The 20,729-nt window shown below is 41.2% G+C and overlaps 1 protein-coding gene across 17 annotated transcripts in view; it reads left to right on the forward strand.

The window, feature by feature from the left end:
- Positions 1–20,729, forward strand: part of ARHGAP26 (Rho GTPase activating protein 26) — a 418,456-nt gene that overhangs the window by 297,705 nt on the left and 100,022 nt on the right. For all 17 annotated transcript variants that reach the window (XR_012031158.1, XR_012031159.1, XM_072826299.1 and 14 more), the window contains one exon: positions 17,521–17,680. Coding sequence is in view for 15 of the 17 variants with exons in the window: in XM_072826299.1 (XP_072682400.1) it covers positions 17,521–17,680 (160 nt within the window). In the remaining 2 variants the exon portion in view is untranslated. The remainder of the gene's footprint in view (positions 1–17,520; positions 17,681–20,729) is intronic.

Below are 20,729 nucleotides of genomic sequence, written 5' to 3' on the forward strand. Positions count from 1 at the left end.
GTATATAGAACCAGAATTGTCACAGTTTGGCAATTGCCTTAGCTTCATAGGTAGGATATGAAATCTCTACATTTTTCTTGTAGGCTTGACCTTTGCTTCTCTTTTCTGCTGATATGAACCAATCCATGTGTGTACCTCCTTTTTCTGGCTTGCAATAGAGGTCTGAAGCTATACCTCATTTTGGAAGCATCCCTGGGAGTGAGTTATGAGCCAAGACACCTCACCTGTGGACAATCACAACAGAGTTAAGAAAGAATGAGAGTGAGTGCCGGCAGGGGGATGCATTTTTAGAGATATGGACAATACAGAAAATTGCTCCAATCCTGATACAACATTCCTCATTTCTTTCTCATTATTTTTTCATTTTGTGTTCAGTGCTAGATATCAACCAGTTCCATGGTGTAGGATTGTGACTTACATACCACCTGTGATTTCTCTCCAGGGGAGTAGTGCTTAAATATGTGCTTGGTTGGGCCTCCAGATACTTCTCCTTCCTTTGGTTTCTGTTAACAGAAGGAGAATGTTTTCTCAGCCCCCTGGGGGATCTCTTTGTTATTACTCATCATTGCTATTGATTGTTCCCCCTTCTCTTTCCCCAGCATCCCACCACACAGTGGTGCTTGTCACATCTAATGTGCTTCAGAGAATGTCTTTCTTTAATTACTTTTCATTGTTTTTTTTTTCCCCCCCTAACTCAATCACACACACTGTTGCTTTGAACAGTTGTTTCCTTTCCCCCTCTGTCTGGAAACAGATTATTATTTTTTTTTTTCTTTTTGGTCATTGCTATAATTGGAATACCCACATTTCAATTTCTGTTGTGTGCGCTACCTAGAATTTAAGTGGACGAGACAGAGAGAGAAGCTGGAGGGGGGAGGTGGTCATGAAACATAAAAGCTTTTTATTTTCATAATGGCTTGGAGCGTGCCCTTCCTAGGAGGGGAAAACAGCTACCATGGCAACAGGTGCTGGTTTGGGGGGAGGCTGTATGGATCTGGTAGCACAGGAGTCTGGAGAGTATGGAGCAGTAGTAGCAGGGTTTTTTCTAGTGGTTACTGCCATTTTTCATAATTGAGATTCTATGTTACGTATAGTTGGGTAGGTTGGTGTTTGGTTTTGCTTCTGAGTGGCAGAACTATGAGAGAACAGAACTGTTAAGTCACAGGGGCACAGGCTTCTAAGCCTTCCTCTTGTCTGTAACAGAGAACCGATCCAGTAATCACCTGGGTGAGGAGACTACTCTGCTTTGTGCAGGCATGTGCAAGCCTTCTTCATCCTTCCTCTTCTCTCTCCTTGATGCAGCTCAGGCATGGGGCTCCCTCCTGGTACATGCCAGTCTGCTCAATGGGGAATTACCAGAGCATGAGTCTTCCCCGTCAGGTCTTCCTAGAAATGCCACCTCAGCTGCTTTCAGAACTTCACCTTCACCACAGACCTCAATACTAGCCTCCAAGTGTGCCTTTTTTTTTTTTTTTTTTGACTCTTTCGTAGAGCAAGTGCTTATCATAGGTATTCTGTTCCTTGCCAGCTCAGAATGCTAAGCCTAATGAAGCTTGCCCAACAATGCTTAGTTCTGCTAATCACTGACTTCCTGCTGCCCCTTAAATCGAGAGATCGGAAACAGATTCGGGAGTCAGAGCGCCTTTCAAAAGGAGAAGCAAAACTAAGTCCATACAAACACACATCCTGGTGAAGCTGCAGAATACTCTAGACAGAGAGGAAATCTATAAAATAGAAGTCTTGATTAATAAGAGCTCCACAGCCATGGCCTACAACTCAAAGTTGGTTTTTAGGACTTTACCCTCTTACCCTGTGTGCGCATCTTGCATTGCCCACCCAGGCTCAGGGTAGATGGATTCTCAGCACACTGCTCATGGAATACCACAACCAAAAGCTTGATTGCTTATCTGCTTCACTGATACCATTCCATGCCATCTCATCCTCACATCTGCCTCTCTGAGCCTTCTGTTTAAATTTTTCTTCCTCCTTCTCTTCACCATCATCATCACTACCACCACCACCATCCTGCTGTGCACAGCACTGGGTAGGTTTCAGAGCCTTTTTCACTCTCTTTCTCACTTTGTCCTTACAACATCCCTGTAAAGTAGATCAAGGTAGTAATAATGACTCTTGTGTGGATTCTGGCAGCCACAAACATTTATATGATGCCTCCAAAATGCCACAGCACTCACTGGGTTGGGTGGGATATTTTGAAATCAGTGGGGTACATATTCTGAAGCTCAGGTGCCTTCAAGTCCTTTGGCCACCAGCCTGAAAATAGTTCTAACAAATATGTATTAAGCACTAGTCCTGCCAGGTGCTGGGCATACATTGATAAATAAGGCAGATACAGTATTTACCTTCATGGAGCTTACAGAACAGGTGAGGGTGGAATTACATCATTTCCTTCTCAGCTGTTTTCATTTGTGGTTCTAAAGTAGCCTCCCAATATAATTTACCCTTGCCCAGATTCATAGGGGTTTATTATCTCAATAATATTTTTCATCCCCATTAAATTTCATGAAAGATACCTGGATAATAAATACAGAAACACCTTAATAGATGTAGAGCTATTTTTATCTTTAAAAACAGAGAAGGCGGGGATCCCTGGGTGGCGCAGCGGTTTAGCGCCTGCCTTTGGCCCAGGGCGTGATCCTGGAGACTCAGGATCGAGTCCCACGTCGGGCTCCCGGTGCATGGAGCCTGCTTCTCCCTCTATGTCTCTGCTTCTCTCTCTCTCTCTCTGTGTGACTATCATAAATAAATAAAAATTTAAAAAAAATAAATAAATAAAAATAAAAACAGAGAAGGCTGTCTTTGATATGTCTTATTATTTAGCTGTTATTTTTGGTCTGCTTGCCTGCCAGAAGACTGATTATTAGGTCTAGGCCCTTAATAAAGTCACTGGAGCAATAAACATTTAGAAAAAGGTCGATATCATTAATAGTAAAAAAAAAATGCAACTTAAAGCCAGATAGACACGATACTGTTTACTGCTTATTAAAAATTTCAAAATAATAATGCCTTAGGGCCCAGAGAAACAGGCATACTGAAACATTGTAGGTGAGAATGTAAACTGATAAAGATCTAGATCTAGAAGGTGACAGTTAAGGTAATACATATGAAAAGTATTTATACCTTTTCATTCAGAGATTCTATTTCTATGAATTTATTCTAGCGAAAGAAAGTTGTACAAAAACATTTATGTGTGTGTAGGTTTACTGCAGTGCTACTGGAAACAAAACATGAAAAACAGAAGTGATTTTTCTGTTATTTTTATAGAGAACTCTGAACCCTGACCTTTCCAGAGTAGCAGGACCTCCTGAACCTTGCTCTTTTCTCCCTTCAAGTTTTCCAAACACAAATGATCTTTTTAAAGTGTTACTCTTTTGTTTCCTGTCCTGCTTTAATGATTACTTACCTTTTACATAACTCAACCAAAGGCTGGTATGTGGCAACAGGATTATGGTGTGGTTATCTCCTGCTATGTGAATTTTAGGAAGGTGGCCTTCTGTTTGCAAGACTGAGCAGTCAATGTTTTAGTGACATGTTTTAGGAGGAGCTGCTTCCTAACCAGGTTGGGGCAACAGAGATGGACGGCATGGGGGGAGCAGCCATAAACGATGGGGCATTCTCAGTGTTGTGTGGGAAAACATGGGAAAGATTCAGGCGATTTCAGCTGTGCTAAATAGCTCTTGACATAGACTTCATGTCTATGAATGCCTGCGGAAAGGAAGCAAACTCCTCTAGAATATAACTTTTCAACAAGTCTCTGGTGGGCATCACTGATGCCTGTGTTTGAAGGTAGGACTTCTTAATTGCTCATGTGTTTGTGTGTCTGATTTGTAGTCTTCTGATTTATAGACTTCTAGACTCAACTCTGATGAAAGAGCTCATCTCATATGTCTCCCTTTTGAGAGAGGCCTTCCTCAACCTACCTAAGTTGGTCCTTCTCAGTAGTTTTTAATCACATACTATGGTTTAATTTCTTTTTCCACTTTTTTTTTTTAAGATTATATTTATTTGAGAGAGAGAGTGCACACAAGCAGGAGGAGAGACAGAGAGAGAGAGAGAAAGAGAGAGAAGCTGACTGCCTGTTGGGCCTGGAGTCTAGCATGGTGCTCCATCCCAGGCCCCTGGGATCATGACCTGAGCCAAAGGCAGACGCTTAACCATCAGAGCCACCCAGGCGCCCATTTCTTACCACTTTCACAACGTGATATTCTTAATGTGTTTTTGTATATTTTCTATCTTCCTAATTGGAACACAATGCCAGTATATTGAAGGAGGGATCTTGTCAGTCTGGTTCACTGCTATATCCCAGTGCCTAGAAGAAATCATGGCATCTTATAGGTGTTCAGTCCATGGTGGGGAGGAGCAGATGTGGTACATTTAGGAACATGCAGAAGGCCAGGGTGGTTGGGAGCTGTGAATGAGGGCAGAAAGGCATGACAAAGGTTTGCAGAGGTAGGCAGGGTCAAATCATGTGGGCTATAGTGAGGAGTTTGGAGTTACTTGAAGATCTGATGTTCATTAAGTTCTTTCATCTCTGAGGATTTATACACAATCCATATTGGTTCACTTAAGTCAGCTGTTGATGGCTTTTCTACTGGGATTTGTGCCCTATGGTGTCCCAGAAGTACACCTTTAGCCTACACTACCTTTTTCATTCCTGCCTCCACTGTCATCAGCTTGGCATTCTTCACCCACATTTCCAGATGAGCCCAGCAAAGCAAGGTGACAATAGCTAAGGTGCCAGGCTTTGATGCCTACACAAGTTAAAGCATTCTAGAACTTTGTCACTAAACACTTTGATTTCCCTACTGAAGTGTTAGGTTTAAGCTTTGTGAATGACACTCTTTGAGAGCCTGAATGATGGGGGGATCAGGAGCCCATATCTCAATCCACTGTTTAAATCATTTGGCATCTCTGTTACTAGACACTCCCTTCTGTTCTCTGCCTAATGATAGGTTGGATTTCTCATATTGGATCCCTAGTTCCTTTTTGACACTGCACTTTGTTCTATAATTTGCTTCCAAAGGAGCATAATTCAACGAGCTTCTAGTTTTGTACTGCCTATAAGGAAGATAAATCAGATTTTGCCAAGCATGCATTGAAGTAAGAGCTCTCTTGGCATAATTCCCTGATGAATCTATTTTTGTGATTAAGGCAGTAAATATAACAGAAGGGTTTGTGTGTTCACTCTTATTCTAACTTGTACCACTCTATAGAAACATTATTATTTTGTAGATGTAAATAAATAGGATGAACTACTGTTTGACTTAGGTTTGAGCTTACATGAAAATTTAGAAGATAATGGTTTAGTGCAGTGAAGAGATAGGAGAAATTAGCATGAACATCAGGAGTAGGGAGGCATATGAAGGGGTAATCCACTCAGATTTTTTTGTCTTTCATGGGCTGTGAAAAGAATGTCTTTTAAGGAATTCTCTTCTTTAGTGTCAGACATATGAACATACAGAATGTTGATGTTCTATTCAAATAACTTTGTGGATGTTAGAGATCTGAGACTTCTTTTTATTGTTAGTATTAATTGATCTCCAGAAAGTTCCCAGGGAGTGTCAATTCCTATACATGAAGAGCCATAAACTCTTCAGGAAACCTTGAACTATTTCTTTTTTCTCTTAGTTAAATATCTTTCTGGAATTCAAAAGTTTTGTGATAGCTCATGTAGGCTTATAATTTTTGGTCATTTTGGTACACAGGCCCTTAAAGTAAAGCCAGCTCTTTCAACCTCAGCCTATCAATTTGTTTCAGACTCATGGTAGGGAATACAGTTTTCTGTGTGTTTCCTTTTTGGTAAAAGTACCCTCCTTTTCAAAAATATACCCTATGAGTTTTTCCCTGATTTAAAATGTCTCCCTGAGGGGCGCCTGGGTCGCTCAGTCGATTAAGTGTCTGCCTTCAGCTCAGGGACCTGGGGTCAAGCCCCGCATGAGCAGGGAGCCTGCTTCTCCTTTTTCCTCTACTTGACTTTCCCATTGCTTGTGTGCTCAAGCTCTTGCACTCTCTCTCTCTCTCAAATGAATCTGTAAAATCTTTAAAAAATAATAAAATGCCTCCATGAAAGGAGATAGATGACCCAGGGCATATGTATATAACCGTGCCTACATATATTTTTTTCTCTTCTACCAATGTGTCAGTCTCTTACTCTGCAGCTCTCCCATAGTCCCATCTGTAGATTTGGAATCTTGGTTTGTCCTCCAGGAAGGAGTAGGTCCTTCCCATAAAAACGAGATTTGTATTTCATGGGACCTTGGGAATTCTGACTGCTTAGTGTCACAGCTGCTGTTATGATTGGAACTAAGTCATATGGTGAAGGGCCAATCCCTTACCCTTTGATTTAGTCCCTTTTGTCCTTGTCCTTGGATCTGTAAAATGGGACTAGTAATATAGGTCTGGCTTCAGAAGACTACTGTTTATTTTAATTAGTTAAATGTTGTAAAGGTGGTTGAATTCAATGAGCTTTATAGATGTTTATGTGACATGTTTAATATCGGTGCTGTTTGTGGGTGACTTTTAGCTCAGTAACAGGTGAACCAGCAGCTAGAGGCTGTGACTCTAGGCCTTCATTTCACGTTTGGCTCTACATTCTGTTTTTCTGCCAAGTTACTAGGTCAGCACAGTGACTAAGGGGAAAAATGTGGATCAACCTCACAGACTTACCATGTTAGCACAAATATAGGTGCAAAGGCACAGTGCCTGCTTTTAGTTACTCAAATAAATATGAAAAGTGCTATATTCTAGTCTTTACATGTCTTGAATTCTCTGAATGGGTTTTATGCTGGTTTATGAAGTTCTTCTGTCTCTTACATCACATGGAATTTTAGTCTGTAAGTCTTAGTAACTGAGACCTTTCTGAGTCTACAGAAAGGGTGACAAGTATTATTTATCCCTCTGATTAGAATTTTCTCATTGCTTTTCATCATCTCATTGTGTCAAGGACAGAGCTCTTAAAGTAAGCTCTATAAAGCCCTATAGAATTTGCCATCTCCCAGTCCCATTGCCTATCTGACTTCCCTAATCCTTTCCCCTGTGCTCACTGTGTGGGAGACATGCTGGCTTTCCTTAGGTAGTGCCAACAGGCCACACATGTTCCTACCGATGGTTATCTGCATCCTTTGTTTGCTCTTTGTAGCTTTTTTCCTGGAGATTTGTGAGACTTGTATGGCTTGCTTTCTTCCCTCCTTTCAGATTGTTCATGCATGTGTCTTTCTCAGTGACATCTTTCCTGACCATCCTGTCTCAAATTGCTGATAGTCCCTCAGTCCTCTCTTTCCACTGTGTATTATATTTACTTACTGTCTTTCCTACCCCAAAATAATGTAAGCTTCTTACAGCAGGGAATTTGGGGAAGTGTCTGTGTTGTTCACTGCTCTATCCCTAGCACTTAAAGCAGTCCCTGGCACATAATGGACACTCGAAATTATTTGATCATTGAAAAATACGTGATGCACTGTTGGCCACTGTTCTCAGTCACGTTGTACCTCTTTCCTTGGATAGAAAGTCCTAAGGCAACTTCTCTATGACGTGCCTTTTTGGACAGTGCTAGCCTAAAGGTGATAGGCTGAGCTACTAAAGGAAGTGTTACCAACAAGAACTGATGTATTTGCAGCACTTGGTGACATCAGGTTGGCATGCACATAGGCATGCACATAGGCAACTTTTAAACCTCCTCTACTTATACTCTGGCATCTCTCTCTAGATTGGAAGACAGAAGCTTCAAAATAAATAAATCATTGACAATGAAAGTGAAAGGACCTTAGAAACTGTAAAATGGGGCAGCTCCAGTGGCCCAGTGGTTTAGCGCTGCCTTTGGCCCAGGGTGTGATCCTGGAGACCTGGGATCAAGTCCCACGTCAGGCTCCCTGCATGGAGTCTGCTTCTCCCTCTGCCTGTGTCTCTGCCTCTCTCTCTCTATCTGTCATGAATAAATAAAATCTAAAAAAAAAAATAAAAAAAAATAAAAAAAAAAAAAGAAAGAAAAGAAACTGTAAAATGCTTTGAAAGTGATAATTCCATTGGACTTGAGAATGTTCCAAATTGTTATACAATTTGAAATAGTTAAGTAATTTGGGGATCCCTGGGTGGCTCAGCGGTTTGGCGCCTGCCTTTGGCCCAGGGCGTGATCCTGTAGTCCCAGGAGAGTCCCAGGTGGGGCTCCCGGCATGGAGCCTGCTTCTCCCTCCTCCTGTGTCTCTGCCTCTCTCTCTCTCTCTCTCTCTATGTCTATCATAAATAAATAAATAAATCTTTAAAAAAAATGAAATAGTTAAGTAATTTTCCAGGAAGAAGGGTTCTATGGGCCAGCTTCTCTGTAGGTTGGGGTTGGTTTTTCTGTTTTTTTGTTTGTTTGTTTTGTTTTTTAAATGAGCACTATTCTTCCCCATCCAGGCCCCTAGACTACAGGCTAGAACCTGAACTGACCACGACCAGAGAGGGGAAAGCTCAGCAGTTAACACCTGGGTGAAAGGCATGTGCCTTCTTTGTGCGTAGACTGTTCAACTACCAAGTGGCTGAAATAGTGTAAGCCTAATAGAACTCAGGTTGGTCTGTTGTTACTCTTTAAATGACTGTGACTAGTTTCAGAAAATGAGGCAGCTTAGGCAAAGTATAATTCTCATTTTTAATGAAACCCAGCCTCTTCTGAAGGAGCCAGTAATTCCCATGACCCAGATTAGTTTTCTACCAACAGAAAAGTTTAGAGTTTTTATACTGTTGATGGGCAGAGATGAACCTAAGATTCTTGTTTGCTTTCAAAACATCCTTTTAAAAAAAATAATCAGGTTCTTTTACCCATGATCTCTTTAAGGTTAGGCTTTGTAGAAAAGAAGAGGGGTACATGGGACAAAGAGGCAGCCTATAGACTGTATATAATCTATGTCACATATGTTTGTACACACAGGACACATGCACACTGCATTGTACCAGAGCATTTAAGAGCAGTAGCTTTGGAATCAAACTGTAGACTGCCTGGCTTCAGATTCCATCTTTACCACTTATTTGATATGTGACCCTGGACAAATTTCTGAGTTTTCTGAGCATTAACTTATTCATGCAGGATAGTAGTAGAAGTTACCTTGTAGAGTTATTATAAAGATTAAATGAAATAATCAATGAAACACTTAATTCCTGACTTAATAACTGAATAAGTGCTAAGTTGCTGTTATCACTGAGGACAATTTTAATGTAATCTGAAATAGGCAGGAAGTACCGATTTTCAGAAAGGGATGACAAAAAAAAAAAAGACACAGGAGACACTATCTTAGAAGGTTTAGTAAGTGTATTAGAAGGAGATTGGTATAATATTGTGAGCTTATGATATATTATTATATAACGCATATTAGGTAATGCATGTAATAATGATCATCACACCTTGTGAATATTTTACGGCCTTCGTACCTTCTGGATGAGCATTGTGGCCAAAGAGAGCCGTGTGGTTTGTTATGAGCTTTCACTTTCAGAGTGAGCTGCTCTGGTACTCCCAACAGCTATCTCCAGCTTGGCAAAGACTCTAAGACACCAATAGATTACATGGAGTTTAAACCAGACATTTAGTGCAGTTGAGCCTTTAGATGAAGATAGCCTTCCAAAGTATGTACATGTCCCTTTTCTTTCCCTCAATACCTGATAAGGACAAACTCTATCCTAGGCCTGGGGGTGTGAGACTGAGGGAGGTTAATACCATCTCTGTACTCTTGGAATAAGTGGGGTAAGATAGGCAATGACAATTCCATGAATGATGACATAATTCAGTAAGTCCCAGGAAGAATTGAAGAATTAGCATTGTAACAAGATACCTGGCCTACTACAGAGTGTCCAGAAAGGCTTTTCTGAGGAAGTGAGAGTGTTAAGTAGGAAAGAGCCTGGTCAAGAGGGCGGTGCAGAGCTTCCCTGGTGAAGGGATCAGCATGATGAAGTAAGGGACCCAGTCCTAAAGAGATTTTTAGAGCAGAGATTAATGAGCAAAGGGGACATGGTGTAGAAGAGCCTGGAAAGATTAGGTGAACCATGCAAGATCTTGTAGGCCATGCCAGCGGTTTCCATCTTGAAATTAAAAATATCAGAAGCCTGCGGCACCTGGGCGGCTCAGTCGGTTAAGCATCTGCCTTCGCCTCGGGTCATGATCCCAGAGTGCCAGGATCCAGTCCCGCATTGAACTCCCCATTCAGCAGGGAGTTTGCTTCTCCCTCTGGCCCTCCTCCCCCTCATGCTCTCTCTCACTCTCTCTCCAATAAATAAGTAAAATCTTAAAAAAAAAAAAAAAAAAAAAAAAGAATCTTTTGGTGGGTTTTAAACAGGTAGTAGTGTTGCATTGGAGGAGACCAGAGTGGACATAGAGCTGGTTGCACACTCTTTTCCTTTGTGTGAAGAATTTTAGTACCAAGTGTGCTTTTGTAAGTGGGTGTGAGTTGACCTAAAATTGGGCAGTACTTAACACCTTAGCAGTGGTATTCACCCATCTGAAATGTAGTTTATACATTTCACCAAAAGCAGAGAAGACATTGGTAATTATTCACACAGCTTTGAGATCTTGGGTGGAAGCGGTGCAGCCTAACAGATGGATGTACAGTCATAATAGTATTTGGTGGGAGGTGTGGTTGGGAGACTATCCTTCTAGCCACTCCTCCTGTTTTTCATTCAATTTGCCCTTCTCTCATTTTTGTGGTGTTTATACTCTTTCATCATTAGGAAACAGCTCTCTATGCCAGCCAGACTACAAGTGGAATGCCCTTAGATTTGCAGGGTCTTTCCCCATTCCTTTGATTGTGTTAGGCATGTAGCCATTTTCACTGCAGGGAGGGAGAATAAACAGTGGATAGTCCTGTATCACTCTCAGAGGCATAAGCACTTTTTGGGTTGTTTTTTCCCCTTCTTCTAATTTAGTAAATAGGATAGTGAATGAAGGAGCAGCATTTATTTTTCTGTTATATCTTATACTTTATTCCCCACAGGATCAAGCATGTAACTGTTCTGTGTATTCATTGTTGGTTGGGTTTTCTAAGGAAAAGTTTGCCTCATTTAGCCTAGGCTGAACTGACCCTAAGTGATGTGGGAACAGCAAAGTGCCATGGTGAAGAGCTTGGGCTTCCTCTCCTGGCTCTGTACTTTGTGGGCATTGTGGCCTCAGGCAAATTGCTTAAGTTCCCAGAGACTTAGTTTTATCATCTGTAAAATGGCAATGATAGCCTTATCTACCTGCCTCAAAGGGGTCTCTTGAGGATTATACTGTATAAAATTATCCACCATAAGCATTAACTGGATTGTTCAAAACTTTAAGTATGGTCTGGATGACCATTCCCAGAAAGATGTTGAATACAGGTGGTGAGCGCGACCCCAGTCAATACACAAATAATTTATTTTAAACTCTAATTCTGGTGCCAGCCATTGGGACAGCCCAGGCCAGCAAAGCTGTATTTATGGCTTGGATCAGTTTCCTTGGCACAGGCCTCCCAAGCACTATCCAGACTGGTCCAGTCTTACCAAGCCCTGGTGGTATCCAGGCAACACACACACACAGACTGACTTGGTATAAAACAGGTTGCCACTGGGGGCTGGGATTTCCCCACACACACACACTCCCCCACTATATACTGGGGATTAATTTGAAGTTGCTGAAGGAGCTGCATTAACAAACCTGAAAATTAAACTTGACTTGTTATCCACACACACAAAAAAGTATGGTTCCAATAGCTTCATCTCCAGCTCATCCTTCTCAGCCCCTGGATGGTAGAGAGAAGAGTGATACTGACTACAGCTTAGGTGCCTCCTCCCACCTTATCATTTACACAGGACCTGCCTGGTACTGCCTGCCTGTGTGCTACAAGGGATGCCCTTCAAATCATGATCCAGCTCCCAGTCCAAAGACACTCATGAGAGGAGGAACAGTCGATATAGAAATGTCCCATGGGGACAGCCTGGGTGGCTCAGCGGTTTAGCGCTGCCTTCAGCCCAGGTGTGATTCTGGAGACCTGGGATCGAGTCCCACGCCAGACTCCCTGAATGGAGCCTGCTTCTCCCTCTGTGTCTCTGCCTGCCCCCCCCCCCCCTCTCTCTCTCTCTCTCATAAATAAAATCCTAAAAAAGAAAAAAAAAAGAAAAAAGAAATGTCCCATGGAATGACTGTGAACATAATCGTTTAGAAGAGTGAGCTCTGTGTGGCCTCCAGGCAGGGAGAATGAAGCCAGGTTTTGCAGGAAGGTGGTAGACTTTGGATCAGGCCAAGGACAAAGTGGTGCTTCTGAAGGCAGAGGGGGTTTGGTGGATTTGCTGTTGGCTTTAAGGCTCCCAGTCTGTCATCCCAGAGGTACTTGGATGTGATGGAATATAAGTAATATTATACTCTGAACTTTTCTCTAGTTTTGAAATATTTTGTTATTTTTAAAAAGGAAGAAAGAAAAACAAAATAAGAGGAGAAATACAAAGAGGTAGGATAGCAGAAGTCCTGAAAATGTAGGTGGAAGAGTGAGAGCTCTTTGTCCCAAACAAATGCAGGCCCCCTTGAGGTTCCTGCACAGGATACCAAGTGATAGCACCAAAGCTGTGGCTTTAAACTGACAGTTACTGCTACTTCTCCCAGTATTATCACCACTATCTTGACTGCCACCATGAAAAATGGCAGCTGTCTTTTATTTAGCCATTATTTCAGACCAAGAGATATATTCATCTAATCTTGCTTAATCAGCCTTGAAACTTTAGGAGGTAGGTATTATTGCTCCTGTTTTACAGGTGAAAAAACAGGTTTAGAGATGCCAGGTGACTTATCTGCTATTTTCCAGCTAAGAATATCTATCTGACTCCAACCACTGTGCTTATTATGCTTTACTGTCTTCTTTAGTCTTTTCTTCCATATTTGTAAACTGGAGATAATATTTGTACTAGAGTACTGGTAGAGAAGCACTTTTCAAATTTTAAGTCATGGCACATTAGGGGGCCGTGAAATTGATTTTGTAGGTAATAAAAAGGATGGAATAAAATAGAAAATACCAACAGTCATCACCCTCTATTCCTGAAATATTGTTTCTGGTTTGTATGTGTGTCTATGTATATATATATATACATATATAGATATGCATATGCCTGTGTGTGTATATATGTCTATATATAGACACATATATGTGTGTGTGTATATATATGTGTGTGTGTGTATATATATTTATATATATATATAGACACATGCATGTATACTAGTAATACACTTCACTAGTACATAGGAAAATGTTATTCCCGATCATGGGACATTGTCAGTTTTCAGAGCTACACTGTTCTTGAGATGTGATGAAGGTCAAGCTCCTTAGAAACTCTTAAGTGTAAATTATGATCATTATTTAGCACTGGAACTTGAAGCACATTTAGGTCGGTGTTGTTGTTCAGTCCACTGCAGGTAGTGCTAACCTGTCACCACATTGTGTCCGGCAGAGCCAAGACTTAGCCTTGATACAGCACTCCAGACCTCAAGATGGAAGCTGTTTGCAAACCCAGCAATAGGCTGATGTTTTGTAGGCGTACATCAGGACCAATCTGTGGCTATAAAGCACTGCTTAGCACTTCCAAAGTCATGGCTCTCATTTAAACAATGGGAAAACAGAAGTGATCCCTATGACAGTACAGGGACACTGCATTACAAGCCCCAAAGCAGTTGACTTTTCTCTCTTCGTCTCATAACACTCCCCACCACTATCCTCATCTGGAAATGATTTACCTCCTTTTGCCTCTCCAAGGGCATCAGACCAATCCAGAGTCCCCACCCATTTCCCCTTACACAAAGGTGGCAAGAAGCCCCTCTGCCAAGGCCATTTTCCTTGGAACACGCTCTTTCCTCTTTAATTGCAATTCATGAGGGAACTGCTGGGAACATGGGGTGCCAGTCCCCCAACAGCTGCCCTGAAGGCATGTTCTTAAGGAGATGCATTGCTTTCAACTTATAACAGCAAACTTAGTGGTCACAAAAGGAACTGGGTCTCCCCCCCAGTAACTGAAATTACATGTATAACTGTTTGTCTGCAACCTGTAAATGAAGGCTATAGAATGGGCCATTCCTGCAAAAGGCACCACAGAAAAGTCCATGTAGACCTTGGGATCTGAAAGGCATGTCAAAGACTTCTTCAGTGGAATGTGCAATGCACAAGAAACCTTTGTGTACGGATTTTAAGTCAAGACTCAACATGACATTCTGGACTATGTGAGGAAGAGCTCATGCAGTTCAATTACCAACCCAGAAAGCACTCTTGGTGTTTTACAGACTTCACTAATGAATGAGTCCTGTGGCCTCTGCTGGACTAACCTTCCTAGTGCTCTGCCAGCCTGCCTCCCACACATCTGTAAATTTGTCAAGCTATAATGGATGGCTGGTGCCAGTAGAGGCTGAGGTCTATGCCTTTCTCCCCAGGATACATAGAGATCTCAAGCCATTAATAATTCATTCTACAGTAATGAACATAGCCATGTGAACTTGTGAGCAGTAATAATCAAATGACAGATCAATTTATTACTTTATTATGCCAAAAGATAATGGTAGTTAGCCATGAAAGGTATAGCTTTCCCCCAAAAAAAGTTTAATAAGCCTTAGATCAATGTGTTTTTTAAGTTCTAAAATAAAATGGATCATTAAAAAGGAAATGAATTATGATGGTTAGTGGCCTCAAGCCTATTTGTATTCAGAGTTGATTATCTAGAATTACTGTACCTTTTTTTCCCAATGCCTTTGGGTATTGGGGCCTGCAAATTAGAGTAATTGTTATTCATTAATTAAATATAAGAAATGAAACACAGCTCCAGACTCTGAAAAGGGGGATTGGAATATATGAGATATATCCCCCCCCCCCAAAAAAAAAATCTTCAATAATAATTGGAGATTTTATGACTGGCTGGATTGGGAACAGTTGTTTTGTGCCTACCCAGACACGTCCCATTTAACACCTCATGAACATTCACTGGGCTTCTCCTGGGCCAGGCACTGTGCTCACTGCTGGTGTTACCACCTAAAATAAACACAGTCTCTATCCTAAGGCAGTGGGAAAGACATTAATAACATGTGATAAAGAGAGTACTTCTGCTTTCATTGAGAGGTGAAGGATTGGGGAAAGACTGGACAGAGACTGCAGAAAGGAAGGGAAGGGGGGTATTTGAGAAGAGTAAGAGAACATTCTAGGCAGTAGAATGACAAAGGCAGGTATGAAAGTGGGAAGAGCATGGGTAGTAAATTATTATAATAAGCACTGTGTTTCCCACACATTACCATGTTTAATCTAACAACCCCCTCATGAAGTAGATATATTATTCACCTCCCTTCCCTTTTAAAGATGAGCCCAAAGCTTAGGCATTGAGTCACTTGTCCAGGGACCCAGAGCTGGGAGGTGGCAGAGGAGGGCTTAGAGATAAGTTGGACAAACGTGTATTACTTCACTAGAGTCTGGGCTTTACATTAAAGACAATGGAGCCCATCAAGGATTTATAATCATTATTATCAGAGCAGTCAAACAACAGTAGCTTTGCTAAACACTTTACACACAGTGTGTCATTATGTTCTCTCCCAATAACCCAGTGAAGTTTGAGGCCATTGTAGTTGTCAGCAGGTGAATAACTTGATCAAGGCTGAGTTATATATAGTAACTGGTGGTGGCAGTCAGGATAAAGCTGACCCTAGAGATGCTAGTCGGGGATCCTAGTTAGGAGGCTGTTGGTTTAGTCAGATGTAGTGTTGATGGTAAAAAGTGATGATCATCCAAACCATACGTTTTTATATTGGTCTGCAATTTAAAAGTACTTTCATCCATAAATAGCTTGTTGACTCATTTGCACAAGGGACTTTTGTGGCAGGAGGGGTAAGCCTACTGACTTTGCTCATTTGGGAGGTGGAAGTACAGGGACATGGAATTCACTTCTAGCACACAGGAGGCCATGATAAAAGAAGTGATGTTACAAGCAGCTTATAGATAGATACGTATACTTGCTGATTGACTAAGTTACAGAACCAAAGTCTTTCCCCTTTGCTGGGTAAGAACTTGACCTGCTGCATTAACACTTTCAGAAACGTGATATAGCTCTGGATATATGGGAGGCTATGTAACTAAAATCAAGACATTCCACTAGAACTCAAAATATGTTTGCAAAATATGTTTATGTGGACCAGAAAGAGGCCAGTATATCAGTGGCAACTCTCCTTGCTTAGTACTCTAAAAGCAAATTCTCTTAGTACCTGATTGGTTTCATGGTTAAAGGTCAGACCTAACCACCCCCCTGCCACTTTCAGAGGAGAAAGTTTTTCTGACATTAGACTTTTAGCCCTAAAAAATTCTAGAAAGGTCCACATCTGCTGATAAAATTGGTTGATGTAGTAATTTCAGTGAAGGCTCAGTTTCACAACCAGCACTTAAGGCAGTAGAACGTCTTCTCCTCCTACAAAATAGAAGTATTGAAGAGAAACAGTGCAGGCATTTATAGAATTGTGTGAAAAAATACTCTGTATAAATAGCACTAAATGCTAGGGAGGTATGTCTGTACAAACTGCTATCTCTGCCCAATTTCTGTCTAGTTTCTAGTAATGAATAGTTTCCTTTTTCTAACAGGTGATTTAGGGAAGCCCCTAATATTTTCTTAACAATACTAAATTGGGCTTAACTTTTAACTTATTTGTTGTTAGTAGATCATTTGTATATTTTTAAACACAGGGCCTGCAAATGAGCAATTAAGTTTTATAGCTAGGTCATGGTGGCCAGGGAATGGAGTTCAGATACATGTTTTGAGTAGTATTTATCCAAAAATATGCATATGTATTTAGCAGATTACTTAGATCCAGCTACTGCTGACCCTGTGTGTTCCTTAGACTTTGAGTATAAGTGACAATATAAACACAGCCATGCATATGGATATATAGTAGTGCATTTTTGTTTCTGTTTATGCCACATGTTTCACTTAATGTAAGCCACATGTTTAATGCAATGGGGTTTAATACTATGAGCCTAAAGTGCTGAATTTCTTAAGATCTCTCCTTCTTAAAGATTAGGTCTGTTTGGTGCCTGTGTTTGCAAGTGTATTAAAGCCATCATCAGTTTTTGTATTTGCACTAGAGAAAATGCTAAAGATCACAGTGGTTTAAGCAGTAGCCAAGTATAAAAGCCATAACTAAAGGAGATTAGTAGTTACCTGAGTTTGCAGAGGAGGGATTCAAATTTGCAAAGTTTTACATTTGTGTGGGAAGCTGCTTTGGTTGGTTGGTTGGTTGGTTGGTTGGTTGGTTGGTTGGTAGGCAAAACAGAAATGAGTAAGGGAGTGTCATGTCGTGAAAGTCCAAATTAGCTGGAATGCTGAAGATTTCTAATACTTTGAGGGACAAAAATATGAGTAGAAAAGTCTCTCCTTGGACTCAAAGACAACTTAAGATGTTCCAGAGTCTGGTTCCTACCAGATGCGGAGCCCTGAAGGCAGGGAAGGCACAGGGAAGTCAGTATCTACTTGCACTGTCTTTATCTCATTTGTGCCTTTTCTCTTCCTTCCTCCCAGTGTTGCTAACAACCACAAGCAGAATTTGATGACAGTGGCAAACCTCGGAGTGGTGTTTGGACCCACCCTGCTGCGTCCTCAGGAAGAAACAGTAGCAGCCATCATGGATATCAAGTTTCAGAACATTGTTATTGAGATCCTTATAGAAAATCATGAAAAGGTAATGTGTCATTGGTCACTGTGAGTGAAGAATTTACTCTGGGGGAACTTGGGTTGAAAATGGCATTCAGAGTTGATGCAGGTTCCAATTGCTAATGGCTCTTAACACCGTGATGCTGATGATGGTCAAGATGTTGGTGATAGTCATCATCTTGTCATGGCAGCAGTGGCCCAATGGAGAGTAGGGGCCTAACAGCAGTGGTTGTGGTGGCGGTTATGGTGGGCAACATGGGTTAAGCATTCCATTTGTACTGGAAACTGTGCTAAGCACTTTGTATGGGTTATTACTCTATCCTCACAACAATCCAATGAAGTAGGCATTCTTGTGAGCATCCTCTAGAAAATGCCTTTTACCTACTTTTCATATGATGGTCTTCTCATGAATTTGAGGGGTTTTTTTCCTTCATATTAATGGGAGAGTAAACATTTTTTAACGATAATGCAAATATTTTTCCTAATCTGTAGTTTACCCTCCAGTTCTCTATACAGTATATTTTTTCAAACTGTATGGGTGTTGGGGAGAGTCTGTCTTTTCTTTTGGGGCACTGAAGTTTCTGGTCTTTCTTAAAAAGATCTCTCTTGTCTCAATGCACATAATGAAGTTATATCAACACAGGGCTGCCCTTACAAAACTGGGGTGGAGGCCATGAAGTTTCATACATCTGTCCCACCTTAGTTCCTAGTAGCAAATCCTTAAGAAACTTCTCAGAACTTGTAGGGTCTCCTGGGACGCCATTTGACAGCCACAGTGCTGGGATATAATAAAAAAAATAATTTAAACACTGCTGCCCCTCCTAAATGAAAACTACCTAGGATGGTGGTTTAATCATGCCAGATAACCTACAAAATAAATCTAGACCACTTCTCACCACTTGTCTGCACTGATAATACTCTAACATAAGCCATCATCATCTCTTATCTTGATATTTACAACAGCATCCTGATTTGTTTCCTTCTTACACTCTCAGCCTATTTCAATAATAGCCACCAGAGTGAGATTCTTTAAGTGCTAAGTCGAGTCATATCATTTGTCTGCTAAGAACCATCCAGTGGCTCCCCATTTCACAGTGTGAAAGTCAAGAGCCCTTACAAGAGCCTGGAAGGTCCTACACAGGCTCTGCTCTTGCCTCTGTTACTTACCTCATGTCATCTATGTCCTTCTCCTATAGTTCATTCCTGTGGCTACCTTGACTACCTTGCTGTTTGTTGCATATCACAAACATGCCCACCTCAAGGCCTTTGCAGTTGCTGTTCCTAGTACTTAGAACAGTCTTCCTCCATGTAACTTTGTGGCATACTTCCTCACTTCTTTTCAGCCTTTTAAATGAAGCCCACCTAGATCTCTCTCTTTCAGATTATATATAGACCCAACCCCAGTGTTCTTCTCCCTGAAACTATTTTATCTGATAGCACTTAGCCTTTCCTAATATAGTACATAATTTGCCTACTGATTAAATATGTTGCCTTTCTGACCTCTGCTGGGACATATGCTTCCTACATGCATATTATCTGTTTTGTCCACTGCTTTGTCCCCAGGTCCTCAGTAGGTACTCAGTACATAGGTGCTGGAAGAATGAATAGGGCTTTGTGGTATCTGGCCTCCAAAATGGCTCCAAGAGCCCCTCATCTCCTGGTATTCACTGCCTTGTGTGGTCCCCTCTCTGAATAGGGAGGGGATCCCAGTATTGATCCCAATGTGATCAATAGGAAATTATAACTTATAGAGTATGACTCTGGAAACTAATCAAATAAGACCTTGCAGCATTTGCTTTGGCTTCTGGACTTGCTTTCTTGGGGAAAGCAAGCCACCATGTTGTGAAGGTGTTCACACAACCCTGTGGGGGAGAAAGTGAGCCTTCCTGCCAACAAGCAAACCAATTTGGCCACCATGTGAGTAAGCCACTTTGCATGTCAATTCTTCAGTCTTGGTCAGTCCTTCAGAAGATGCAACCCCAACAGAGACCCCCGTTGTGTGCAACCTCCTAAGAGACCCCTGAGCTAAGCCCCTCCTGAATTCCTGACTCACAGAAACTGGGAGAGACACTAAATGTTTTAAGCCACTGAGTTTTTGAGGTAATTTGTTGTGGAGCATTAATAACTACTAAAGAATCTCTGAATATAAACTTTTACAAAGTGACAAGTATCCTGCCAAGTTGTCTAAGTAGTATAGGCTGGTGTCCCTTTTACATGGTTAATAAAAAAATAGGAAATCAAATGATTTATTTGAAGAAATTATCTTTTCTCTATTCTCAACTTTGGACCTCCACCCAACCACATCCCTCCAATATAGTTAAATCAGGTATAGGTAAACTTTATGTGATATATGAGAAAAATGAACCTTGTGAAAAGGGAATATAATTGAAGTTAAAAATAGTTTCTAAAGACAAATTACCTGGACTCAAATCTGCCACCTCTTTCTAGTTATGTGGCCATAAGCAGATTACTTAACCTCTCTGTACTCGTGCAAGTACTCTCAGTGCAGTCTAAGTGCTGCAACAAATAACTAAATATCAGTGACTCAGGATGATAGATGTTTATCTCTTGCTACACTAAGAGTTCACTCTGGGTATTAAGAAGGTAGTATCTTTTGTAGCACTTAAGCATCCCAGGTGCCTTCCATCTGGTGGTTCTGCCTTCTGCTCTGCAAATCTCTGCAATTAACCAGTTGAGGGAAATGAGAGAGTCTGGAAGACTGGGTAAGATTATAGGGACTAAGCCCAGAAGATACTTTTTATTTTCTTCCACATTCTGTTAATCAGAAGTCAGTCACATGGCAACATCTCAACTGTAGGTTGGGAAGGCAAGCTAACCCTGTACTCAGAGCAAGGGGAAGCAAGTTTGATGACCAACTAGCCAGTTAGGCACATTCTTCCAGTTGGTTTGCGGTGAGGGTTAAACAAGGTATTATATGTAAAGGACAAGAATCTGGTATGAAGTACGGTTAAATAACTATAAACCGTTGTTTTTTGCAGTCTCAACAGAGTGCTCTGAAAATAAAGCTCAAGTCTATTTCTGAATGTCACATGTCTCCCTCTCCCCAAATAATACTT

This window comes from Canis lupus, chromosome 5 (assembly GCF_048164855.1).
Source record: "Canis lupus baileyi chromosome 5, mCanLup2.hap1, whole genome shotgun sequence".
In the NCBI taxonomy this organism is placed as follows: Eukaryota; Metazoa; Chordata; class Mammalia; order Carnivora; family Canidae; genus Canis; species Canis lupus.